Consider the following 12,131-nt stretch of genomic DNA (forward strand, 5'->3'; position numbering starts at 1 on the left):
CATACTGATTTACAGCAAAGGGTGCCAATATAAGTGACACAGCCAGCTTTAAGTTTTTCTATCTCCCCCCCACATACTTTATTGTTTTAAATTGTTGTTTATCATTTGCTCTTTAGTATCAAACACAAATTTTCTATAGAAAAAGGTGTTTCACTTGATTAATTTCTATAGAGATATTCCACTTTATGTACTTAAACTTCTTGGGTGCCAATAATGGTGAGCAGGACTGTAATAGGTGTATTATTGAGGTGCCGAAAGGCGCACCTAGATGAAACTTACCTACAGGATTCCCCAAGGAACATGATTACAAGCCATTTCCAAATACACAGACTGGGTGGTCATATTCCCATGACTCCCATAGCATCTCAGTGAGGGTATAATGTTGGTTCACATATCCACAGATAGGAAGAAATCTGCATTGCTCCTGCTGTTACAGAGGTTTGACAATCGATTGGAGCCTCCATTCCAAGACTCTGGAGAAGACTTTAACGGGGTGGCTTAAAAGCCTCAGTATGCTACTTTCAAAATGTTACATCAAATATACCCCGCAAAAGTAATTACAGATATTTATAATTAATATAAAATATTATTGCACCCTCTTTGAACTTGTATATGAAACACAATTAATACACTATATGTACACAATTATGTTTTGTCGTAAAACTGAAGAAACAATTAATTTTCAGGTTCTACAGGAAAAATAAATGTGTCTATGTTTCGACAGTAATGAGATGGTAAGATATAATATTCTTTGCAGAATTGATTTTATTATTGGGGAAATTCTACTTTCACAAGAAGATATGGATGCACTCCAAACCAAAATGTGACACGGACTTTTCTATCAAGAACTATATCAAAATGGCATCACATTTACAGGAATTAGGAATAAGAGGGCACTTTGAATTTACTATGTGTTTGGCAATTATTAACAGACTTTTATTTCCTTAAGTGGTGAGATGCACCCCTAGTACCTGACAGTCTTTGTGTGTATGTGCTGCAATTGTATCAACATAACGCTTGATTTCATAATGTATACGCAATGATGTTTGTTATTTAATCTTTTTCAATAAAGTTTTTGTAAAGAATTTGAGCAGCTTTTTTATGGCTTCCGCTGAAATACTTCCGGGTCATCTCACTCAAAATCTTTAGAGGCAAAATAATCTGTTCGACCGCAGTACGAGTCAAATTGAGCCTGTGAACGTGTACATAAAAAATTTAAGAGAAAAGGTTTCAACACATGGATTTTTAACAATTTTTACAGACAATTGTAGCAGTCTTACGCTGCAGCTGGTGGCTCTATTCACCCGCCCGCTGCAATTCGCCATTAGAGGAAGAAGAGGAATAAAGACGAGGAGGAACAGGAAAGGGGGTAAAGGTAGGTGAGGATAGATCTGCCATCTTCGTGAGGTCGATCTTTGCTGTGCAGGGTATTACTTTTAATTTATGTATATATAATATCATCAGTTACTTTATGGTGTCCTTTGCGCAGGACGCCGTAGGGTTTAGTTTATGTTAACGTTGCCTGTGGTCCCGTCCCGCGAGAGCTGCTAAGTTTCATACGTGACGAGGCTCAGCTTGTATAAAAACTATGGGGACAGCCTGTTTCTGAGCCGCTCTCCTCCGACTTTCAGGACGCAAATACATTTTTTTTCAATCGTGACTTCGGTTGGGTTCCACTGTATGCAGCTGTGCGCAGCACACTAATGTATGCAGGGCCTTGTGGAGGCTGGTAACTCGAAAATATGTCTGACTTTTTCCAGTTACTGTATTTAAACATGGTCACTGTACACTTTAGTTTACATTTTCAGCTCTAAAGACAGTTGAATTCAGGACTTTGTTGGTGTAAAATAAGAAATGCGCTTATAGGTTGTGTTCTGACCATTTAGATTTATTTTTCTCGCTTTTCTTTTTTAAATTGAAATGACATTATACATTAAGATACATTATAGCATTCACATTGCTACTCTTTGAGGAAATAAATATAATTCATAAACAAGGATACATTTTCATGTCGAAAAAAGAGACAGGTTTTGTTATGAAAGTACTTTTTTTTTATGAATGCTCTAAATCAAGTGGCATATATTACTGAAAGATAGATATCCATAATTCATAAGATAAAAAGACAAAAGCAAAATTTTACCCTTCCCAGCTGTTTATTCAAGGGCAACTTCTTGCACAATGCTGTTTCTAAATGTATAACAGACATCTGCAACTTAGTTATGGTAATTCCAGATTCAGACATCTAAAAACGTTATTCTGACTAGTCATAAGCCAGATTCAAGATGTCCTAATTCAAGTTCATGATATCTGAAGCACCACACTGACTAGTTCAAACACAATTTTAGGTAACTTTAAGTTAGGTCATTTCATAAGACTTGTCACAATAAATTGGAGATATCTGAAACTGGAGTTAAATAATATAATATAATATGATTTAATAATATAATTCAACTGAATTGCAGATATATGTAATGAGAAATTATACACACACATGAATGACAAAAGTAGTTTGAATCTTAGTATGTAATTGCAGATCTTGAAAGAAGTGTTTTGACTAGTTTGAATGATATATCTTGAACAAAAATCCTTGGTAGTCACAGTGAAAGTGATTTGTCAAGATGATATTGTAAAGTTAATTCTGGCTGTGCCTCTGTTTGAGGGAGCTGTCTGTGTCACCGGATGTCTGTCTGTCACTGCCATAGTCTCTGTCTCTTAGAGCAGACAAGCTGCACTGGGCTAAACTCATGTCTGTATTTACACAAAACCTTCCAGCTGGTTGTTTCCTCTGCTTTAGAAGATAACTGCTGTGAAAAAATCTGAAAATTATGTTTTGTGTCTTTATTTTACTGCTTTGTGTTCGGTATCGGTGCTCCCTCTTCTCTTGTCTTTTCCCCTATGAACCTGTTGTTTACAAGTGATTATAACTGAGAAAAGGTTTGATCAGTCTTCATTGTTGGATCCCTTGACATGCCATAAGAAGTAGAAAGTGTCCGAATTAATGACTCTCTTTTTAACTGCAGCCACTGGCAGATCACGTCGACGGATCAAGTCAGCCGCAGTCAGACCAAGTCCATCTCTAACCTACCTCTTACCACACAAATCAATGAACAAGCCAACGACTCCATCAGGTGGTGACACATTTGTGAATATATAGAAAGGTATTGCATTCATTTGAGAAAGTAATTATGCTCAGTACACAGACGAAAATGCCATAAGAGTTTGTGGTGATAAGAGTCAATGCCATTGACGATGTGCTGCAAACAAAATCCTATGATATCCACAGCAGGGTCATAGGTTTCATTTATAACCAAATCAGAATGGTGAATTTCAGATCTTTGTGGCCCAAAGGTGTGACAATTTGACATATAATGACCCATTTAGGCTGTAGTTTGCTGTGATATTGAACTGGACTACATTATTGTAAGACGTGATTCTAATGTTCGGCCCACTCAATTTACTAACTGGAGCAGGCAGAAATATTAGACGCTCTTATCAAAGAACCACAAACATTCAGACTGAATTATTCTTATATTTGTAATCAACTACATGTCAAATAACATCAAAATGCAAAGTCACATCCTTTCCACTCTACACTGTCACTTACAGATGCCAAGACATTGTTCAGCAGGTGGCTGCAAATCCCGGGACAACCGTGAAACTCGTAATGCTGGGATCACCTTTCACAGGTGAGAATTTTCCACATTTTGTAAAACATCAGGGAGTAAGGAGACCTTCTACAGAGGTTTTCTTTCACACATACACAACGCAGCCTCTGGAGGATTCAGCTGAGGGGTGATGGAGCATGCAGTTGCAGGTCGTAAGTAGGGCTACAACTAACAACCATCCTGATAGTCGATTAATCTATCGATTATTGAAAAGATTAATCTACTAATCGGATTATGAATCACACAAATACTCAATGGCTGTTATTTAGCTTTTAAATTTTGCTTGTTTGGGGAGAGCGTGGCCTAGGGGATAGAGCGGGTGTTCTGCAACAAGAAGGTTGCCGGTTCGAATCCCACTCTTTCCCATCTGCATGCCCAAGTGTCCTTGGCAAGATACTGAACCTCTAAATGGCCCCTCATAAATGTTGAGTGTACTAAAAATGTAAGTCGCTTTGGACAAAAGCGTCAGCTAAATGACATGCAATGTAATGTTTGCGGCTTGTGATGAATGAAAATAAAGACAATAAAGATCGATACTTCATCCAAAAATGTCTTTCAATAAACTTTGCTGCATATTCGGCTACTATTGATACAAAAATAAGGACAAATTAAGTTTTTGTCCATTTAGGCAAACTTGTAATTAAAAAAAAATGTTAATCCAGGTTTCCCTTTTTCCTGTGAACCAAGAACCGGCAAAGTGCAGATACAAAAAATTAATTCAAAATCAGGTATCCATTTTTTCTGTAAACAAAAGGACAGGGAAAGTAGCAACAAACAAAACTCCAATCTTCTTCGGATTGCATAATTGTGATTAAAAAAGACGTTTGTCAGGCAATAGGATAACGCTTTTAAACTCGTTGAAACTCGTTTTTTCAACGAAACTCGTTGAAAAAAAATCAACATTCAAACCATATTTTGTAATGGATTCTAGAATCCTGCACACAGGCATTGAGGGAGTTGCCAAGACAACTCAGTTTATGTATCAGGCTCGATAACAGGCTATCTTACCGAAACAAGTCTGCATCGTCTATGTTACGATGTCCAACGTGCCTCCTCTTCAAATGCTCGTGCACAACGGACATGCTCCCATGGAAAGCAAAGCAAAACAATACAATTGAAATCAATGGTGAGTCCTTCAGACGGAATAAAACCACAGAAAATACATAACTTCAAGCCCCGACATTCATAGTCGACTCGAAACAAGGTAATTTACACCATATTTTTTCCTAAATGTCCGCTGATATCTTCCGACGAGGTGCCTTAAGGGACCGTCAGAAATGCTAAGCTAACTCAGACACTTCTGGCGGACTTTTAGACTTTGAGGTCACTAATCAGTTACACTGTTTACCCCTGAAACTCCAGAAGTGTTTTGTGGACTCAAACACCTCACCCATCCCCCATCGACATAGGGTCGAATAAATAAGTGAATTTTCATTTCTGGGTGAACTATCCCTTTAAGATTTTATAATCAAACCTTTATGACAAAGAAATGTAAGTGAGGCTTGATATTTTACAGTTAAACAATAAACTAATCTGAAATGAACCCTTGGATTTAATAGCTGTTGGAACCCCCTTTGGCAGCAATAACCTCACGCAGGTGATCTGGTAGCTGCAGATCAGACCTGCACAATGTTCAGGTGGAATTTTTGACCATTCTTCTGTACCAAACTTTTGCTCAGCCCTATGAGGATGTCTGGTGGGAATGACTCACTTGAAGTTATTCCACTCTCTATTGAGTTATGGTCAGAGCCCTAGCTATACCATCACAGAAGGCTGATTTTTTAATTTTTTTTGCCATTCTCTATCTGCTTTACCACGATTTTACAGTCATTTTCCTGCTGCATCACCCAATCACTATTAGGCTTCAGTTTGGGGACAGGGACAACCACCCTGACATTATCCTGTAGCATGCCTTAATAAACTTAAAGGGGACATATTATGCCCATTTTACCGCAAGTTGAAATGGTTCCTTGAGGTCTAAATGAAATGTCTGTAAAAAAATTTGGTCAAAATACCACAAGGATCATTTACAACAGCACCCTTATTTCCCTGTCTAAAGCAGCCCTCCTCAGATTGACCTGTTTTGAGTGTATTTTCTAACAAAGCTCCCCACAAACAGCTGTTTTCTATTTATACCTGCTGCTTCAACCGGGGCGACACACACACACACAGAAGCTACGACTCGGGTTAGCCTCCGAGAGCATTGTTCCTCCACAACGGACCCGAAATGGGATCTCTCCCCCCACCTCCCAGTCCGATGCTTCCCGGTTGGGGTGCCACATATCCCTAGCCTGACGTTGTCAGACTCACAATTCTAGTCAGAATGTGAGTCTGAGACCGCTCCATTGGGCTGTGATTATGGGGCGTGTTTCAACTGACCAGGAAGTAAAATTCTTCTTCGCTCAATTGGATAGACCTACAACCAATCAGAGCAACGTAGAATGTGACGTATGCTAAGCAACGCCTTGTGTGTTTTTACTAACGCCGGGTTCACACCGGACGCTTCAGCGCAGCGCCAAGCCTTAAATAACAGCTGGCTCCCATCCACTCCCATGTTAAAACTTTGTGCCGGTCACACCGGAGGCTGAAGCACCGTGAGGCAGCCTTGGCGCAGCGCGGTGCCAATGTAGACACACTGTGACGTAAATTCGTTTCTGACATAGAAACGGTAGACATGCCAGATACCCAAATTAACGTGTAGAAGCACTACAAAGGTGGAATTTTCATAATATGTCCTCTTTAAATGAAGTTGAATTAATTTTCCCCTTAATGAGCTGTCAGGCCCAAGGCAGCAAAGCAGGCCTATGTCCTGATTCTCACCCACCGTTCTTGAGTGTCTGTTTGTAAGCAGTGCCTTTTTATGCTAAACAGTGTTTTGTGTTCTTCCCCAAAATGTTGTACTTAAGTTTTATCAGTCCAATGAATGTTTCCCATGCAGCATTGTGGAGTGTCAGGGTACAAAAGTTTTTTTGAGAACAGTGGCTTACTAAGTGTTGTCCATGGCAGGACTTTTCAATGTTTTGCATACGGTTAACTCCTGAATACTGCTGCTCCAATGATTCCTTTAAGCTTTAAGCTGTTACTCAAGGGTTTCTTTTAACTAATTAAGGATTCTGCATTTGGTCTTTGGAGTCCTCTTGGCTGGGTGCCTACCTAGCAAACGTACTAAATTCTTTCTCAAACTTGGGATTCGACTTGTGGTTATTTTCTGCCAACAAGATCACCAACGAAGATGCTCAACTGTTCAAACTACAATGCTTGCAGTGTGAAGTTTCTATATTGATCTTAAATGTCTCTCAATTTCACATGAACTTGAGTAATAAAGTGACAAATGCAATGATAAGATTAAGATTATATTATATTATGATCAATAATAATTCGTTTTTTAACGGCCAGATTACCAAAAGGTGCCACTCGGAGGAACCTCTGGATCACCAACTCCCACCGTGCAGGCTCCTGGGATCCTCAGACTGACTTTTTCTACTTCTGTTCCAAACACTTCAGCCCAGAGAGCTTTGAGCTGACCGGATGCAGGTCTGTAAACTCAGTCAGGACATTAAGATATCATAGAAACCATCAATCATTTAACTCTTAATCTTAGTTTGTGTCCTGAAATGTGTTTGGTCTTTTCACTCACAGTGGAGTCCGAAGACTAAAAGAAGATGCGCTTCCTACAGTTTTTGATTCCTCTTCAAAAACAAAATGCAAAAGGGCAGGAGCAGTGCAGAAACAAGAAGACATCCTTGTCAGGTAAAAATAGTTTGTACAGAGTGACATTTTCTCATTTTTACTCAAGAGTTAATTCTGGGAATACCATCCTTGTGTGTTCACTCAACAGAGAATATAAAATATTCTGAGCCTTGAAAATTATGCCCCATGTTAACACTGTGCCAAATCCTATCCCTTGCCCTTGCCCCAGATATGACATGCCCTTCGCTGGTAGGGTCCCTATCCAAACAGAGCAACAATCCAACATTCTGTCTTTGTTCATGTCCATAGACTCACCCGCTCTAAAAATGTTACGCCATGAGCAGGGAAGTTTTTTTCACACGCAAAACGAAGGGGTTGGGCTAAGGGGTGAATTAGGACAGGGCAAATGTGTCACTGCTGTTCCCTAATGTTGTACTGTAGCTGACCTAATAGTAATTAACTATGTTGAGTATAACATACAAGACCCAGTGCAGAAGAAACACAACAATAACAAGTGCAGTACTGTACAGCATCAGCTGTAGAGCTGATAAGGGCACCGAAGATATAATGATCTGGTTTATTTTTTTGTTTGTTTACTCTTTGCTTTTTTCCCCCAGGTGTAAGTTGTGACAATGGGAAAGTAACTCTTTTGTTTTGTCTCTAGGCAGAGTCCCTGCTCAAGTAACCAGGAGCTCACTCCGCACGACACAGATCAGTATCCTCCTTCAGACAAAGTCACAGTCCAGAGGTCAACAGAAGCATGTGAGGAGACTAATGAAAAGAACCCTGCATCTCTCCAAGAGCCATCAGGGGTGGAGGACCTCTCACAGCAAGAACATGCTTTTTCACCACTACCAGAGTCTCGTTCCATCTCCCCATCACGTTACATGAGGCGCCTGCCCCCTCCTCCAGGCTTCTACTTGTCAAAAGAACACAGCTACGCTCAGCACTGCCCCCTGCTGTGGAGGAGACGGTATGACCAGGCTGTTGACTACCTAGAGAAGGCATTGCGGCAGCTGCATGCAGCCAGGCGCAGGGAGAACCGTTTGCGGAGCACTGTGCTGAGGCTCCGGGATAGACGGATGAAGAACCCAATACTGGTTTCACAAGATGGTAGTAAACAGAAGGGGACAGTAGGGGGAAAGAAGAGACGAGAGAAAGAATGTTGTAACGAAGGTGAGAGCGAGACTGATGCTAAATCAGAGGAAACAGGGTTGTTTGAGGACAAATGTGTCGATCCCATGGAGTGTGGCCGTCATTTTCTTCCAGACACTAACAGCTGGTCTGAGGAAGAGAAGGGATACTGTTTTTACTGTGGGAGAGGGCAGGTTCAGGTTGGTGGTCAGGTAGCATTCACACTTTCAAAGACTGAGAAAGATGTCGAGTCCACATTGTATGAAGACTCAGAGAGGATTCAAAGAAGTGTTAAAACCAGTATATGTGTCAGAGCCGAAAATGCCAAAGGCATACAGAAATTTAGGCCGGAAAGACCACTTGAAAAAACGGTAGAAACTAATGATCCAGGTATTGCACATTCCCAAGTCCTGGTCCAAACTCCACGCCTTCAACATGTAATCCCTGCTTGTGTGTCTGTGCCTGCTACTCACCATCAGAGTTCACAGTTTCTACACTCTCAGCAGAAGCTCTTCATGTCTGATGCATATGAAGGGAATTCAGAAGCTGTGGACCTGCAGCATCAGCTGTTTTTTATTCCGGACAGTACTGAGGGCCAGGTCATTGTGGTCCCTGCTCCTGCTAAAGAGAGACTACAAAGCTTTCTCACGACAGAAGGGGTCGCTGAGGAAGCAAAGACTATATTGGTGTCAGAACTGGATCTTAAAAGATACTTAGGATACACGACAAGGAACAGTGAAGGTGTGGGAAGAGTTGAAACAGCCTGTTACTATGAACACAGTGACCAGCATTCTGTTATCAACAGTGCAATGTTAGAAAGGAGAGAAGATGTGAGGGAGAAACTTAAAGAACACCTGGAGGGATTTCATCTTCAGCTGAGCAGCGAGTTTATAAATTGACAGCATGTTCTGAATGAAAACTAAAATTTGTAATTACAGAGTAGATAATTAAATGACCTGTGCTTGTCTTTTCTGCTAGCAGAGTCGAACATGTTGAATGAGGTGTAAACCTAATTTATATTAAGATTAAATATATGACACCACACCTTGTGCAGCAACACATTTTTATATAACCTATTTTTTATTTATTCAGGAAATACACATTTTTTCTAAGATGTGCTTTCAAAAATAATCAAGTTTCCTTTTTCTTCCATCTGTAAACTCTTTTTTATCAACAATCTCAACCAATTTTCTAACAATTTTAACACATAACAAGTGAACAGCTTTAGCACCTGCTTTTCCCTTCCTTTATTTTCCTGTAACCAGTGCAGTGCCCATTGTGAACATGCGTATTTGGAATGTGCTGTTTACCTTTGGTAATGCCGGTTGCAGCTTTCTATCTGAAACAGCAGAAGTGACCTGTGGTAATTGAGCTGCATCAGGTAAAGAGAAGGCTGCAGAACTCTGAAGCTGTGCCACAAAGAGATGTTCACCTGTTCATTTGAAATCCAGTGATGCTTGACTATTTAAGCAGAACATGCCCATTTACAACAGCTTGGTACCGCTCAGCAACCAGGCTCCTCTCCTGTGGAAACAGCTCTCACATTGGATTAGGGAGGCACACTCTCTACATCTGATAAAGCTGATAGTCAGGGCTGGCTCAAGTTTGCCCTTAGCTGCTATGGTCCTAGACTGCTGGGGGAAGTCCCATTATGCACTGAACACTTCTGTCTCTTTGTATCGCTACCCCTGACCCCACATATATTGTAATCACTTAACTACATGTCACCTGTCCTCTGAAGAATGTCTGGAGGATCGGGTCTGAAATTTCTCTGGAGGTTGCCTTTCAGGCATGCATAACATGCAGGTGATTCTCGGCTCAGTTTGTCTCTAGAGTATATATCCATACATTATTGTAGTAATAATATAATATGATGATGTAATTGTGCTTTAGCAACACATTTGTGTCATGTCATGCCATTAAAGCCTATTGAAATACAATTAAGAGAGAGACAGATCTGTCTTGAGTCAAGGTGGTGACTGCTGGACTGGATTCATACATTCAGTTCTAACTGTTACATTCAGTTTTAAATGCAAACTACAATCCCCTAATAACAGTAGAAATTAAACAAAGGTGAGCAAATATATATGTTAATACTGAGGACAGGATAAGAAACAAAATACTAAAAGGTTGATCTGTGTTTTCTGGCATCATTATCACAACCCACTGGAGAACTAAGGAATGCTGTCTCTTCTCCATAACCACGTGAGTGGCCCCAAACATGAGGTGGTTCAGTTTTCACAGTCTGGACATTAGTTAGGACATGTTGGAGCATAATGAATCAAACTTATCAGATGCTAGAGAGGTGCATTATTTTCAATAATTAAATTGGGAAATCAAGAGTTACTCGTGACTTCGGTGTGTTGACCGGGCAGCTAGGGTCTAACAATAACCCCTACATACGTGTGTGTATACACCCACATACATTGTTTCTAATAGTTCCCCAAATTTTGAAACTTTTTCTTTAAGGTATTTTCTTGGGGAGCATTATGTTTTATGGTAGGAATGTTCACTGAAATGTTAATGTGTGTTACTTTTATAGATTCATGTCTGTGTATTAATGCAAAACATCTGAAAACAGCTCAGTGCAGTGTCACAGAGGATGAAACAGTGGGAAACGATGATGTTCTCATACTGAAACAATTCACTGTGGCTTCTTCAATTGGGTGTGGCATCAACTCCTCCCACTCAGATATTCAAGTTCCTGGAAGAGAAGTAGGGATAGGGAGGTGGGACCCTGATCATTGTAATGACACACTCTTCACCCTGAGGACGTCAGCTGCTGTCGACGGTTACCTACATACTCTCTTTTGAGTTTACACTGCAGATCTGTTTGAGGTGTGCGTGTGCAAGTTTTTTTCCTTAGATAAAGTATTGTGGTTACTTTGAACAACTTTAAGCTTTCCTCTAACTTCTGCACCTACCCCAATGACTGTTTGAGGTCATAAACTTAATAGAAAGAATGTGGTCACGCCAGTTTCCTTCTCCCTCGCTGTCTCTCCCTCCATTTTAAGTGTAAAAAAAACCTCCTTTCCAACTGGCATTTCCCACAGTCTGAAGGTCTCACATGAAGTCTGAATCGGTTTGTGTTTAAAGCTGCAGTATCACAAGTATCTGGTGTCATATTACATTACATTTCATTTAGCTGACGCTTTTATCCAAAGCGACTTACAATAAGTGCATTCAACCATGAGGGTACAAACCTAGAACAACAAGAATCAAGAAAGTACACTTTTCTTCAAGGGAGCCAAACTACAAAGTGCTATAAGTAAGTGCCATTTAAGTGCTACTAAAATTCTTGTTTAAACTTAATATATTAATATATTTTTTATTCAAGGTATAGTCGGAATATATGTGTCTTTAGTTTGATGTATAGACTTTCTGCTGTCCTAATGTCATTGGGGAGCACATTAGCAGCCGGTAGTGAAAAGGTTAAATAAGTAACAGTCTGGAAGAGAAGTAGAATACCAGCCTAAACTTGCATGCTGTTATTGCGTAAAACAATAGTGTCCAGTTCTTACTAAAGGTTTCCAGATGTGGAATGAGTTGCCTGGTGTATGTGAGCTGAGCTCCAGTGGAGGATCCAAACTTGTCACGTGCTTATTTTTATTTTTTTTTATCTTGGAATTAAACTTTTCCTGA

At 40.1% G+C, this 12,131-nt stretch overlaps 1 protein-coding gene across 5 annotated transcripts; it reads left to right on the top strand.

Annotated features, from left to right (window-relative positions):
* Positions 1-1,103: 1,103 nt before the first annotated feature.
* Positions 1,104-9,533, top strand: thap7 (THAP domain containing 7). Of its 5 annotated transcripts, none has more exons than XM_053446600.1 (6): positions 1,104-1,375; positions 3,021-3,128; positions 3,607-3,686; positions 7,062-7,199; positions 7,305-7,415; positions 8,020-9,533. In XM_053446600.1, exons 3-6 carry the CDS (start codon positions 3,607-3,609, stop codon positions 9,386-9,388), a joined length of 1,698 nt encoding a protein of 565 aa, XP_053302575.1. In that variant the 5' UTR covers positions 1,104-1,375; positions 3,021-3,128; the 3' UTR covers positions 9,389-9,533. The 5 variants fall into 5 exon arrangements, with proteins under 5 accessions (XP_053302575.1, XP_053302573.1, XP_053302574.1 ...); XM_053446598.1 differs by having other exon boundaries at positions 1,105-1,375; positions 3,021-3,158; XM_053446599.1 differs by having other exon boundaries at positions 1,368-1,427; positions 3,021-3,158.
* Positions 9,534-12,131: the final 2,598 nt, after the last annotated feature.

This window comes from Pleuronectes platessa, chromosome 18 (genome assembly GCF_947347685.1).
Source record: "Pleuronectes platessa chromosome 18, fPlePla1.1, whole genome shotgun sequence".
Taxonomy (NCBI): Eukaryota; Metazoa; Chordata; class Actinopteri; order Pleuronectiformes; family Pleuronectidae; genus Pleuronectes; species Pleuronectes platessa.

Coding starts and splice junctions, on each gene's coding strand:
- thap7 (XM_053446600.1), top strand. CDS start 3,607: ATGCCAAGACATTGTTCAGCAGGTGGCTGCAAATCCCGGGACAACCGT. Junction 3,687..7,061: donor GCTGGGATCACCTTTCACAG/GTGAGAATTTTC, acceptor TTTAACGGCCAG/ATTACCAAAAGGTGCCACTC. Junction 7,416..8,019: donor CAAGAAGACATCCTTGTCAG/GTAAAAATAGTT, acceptor TTTTGTCTCTAG/GCAGAGTCCCTGCTCAAGTA.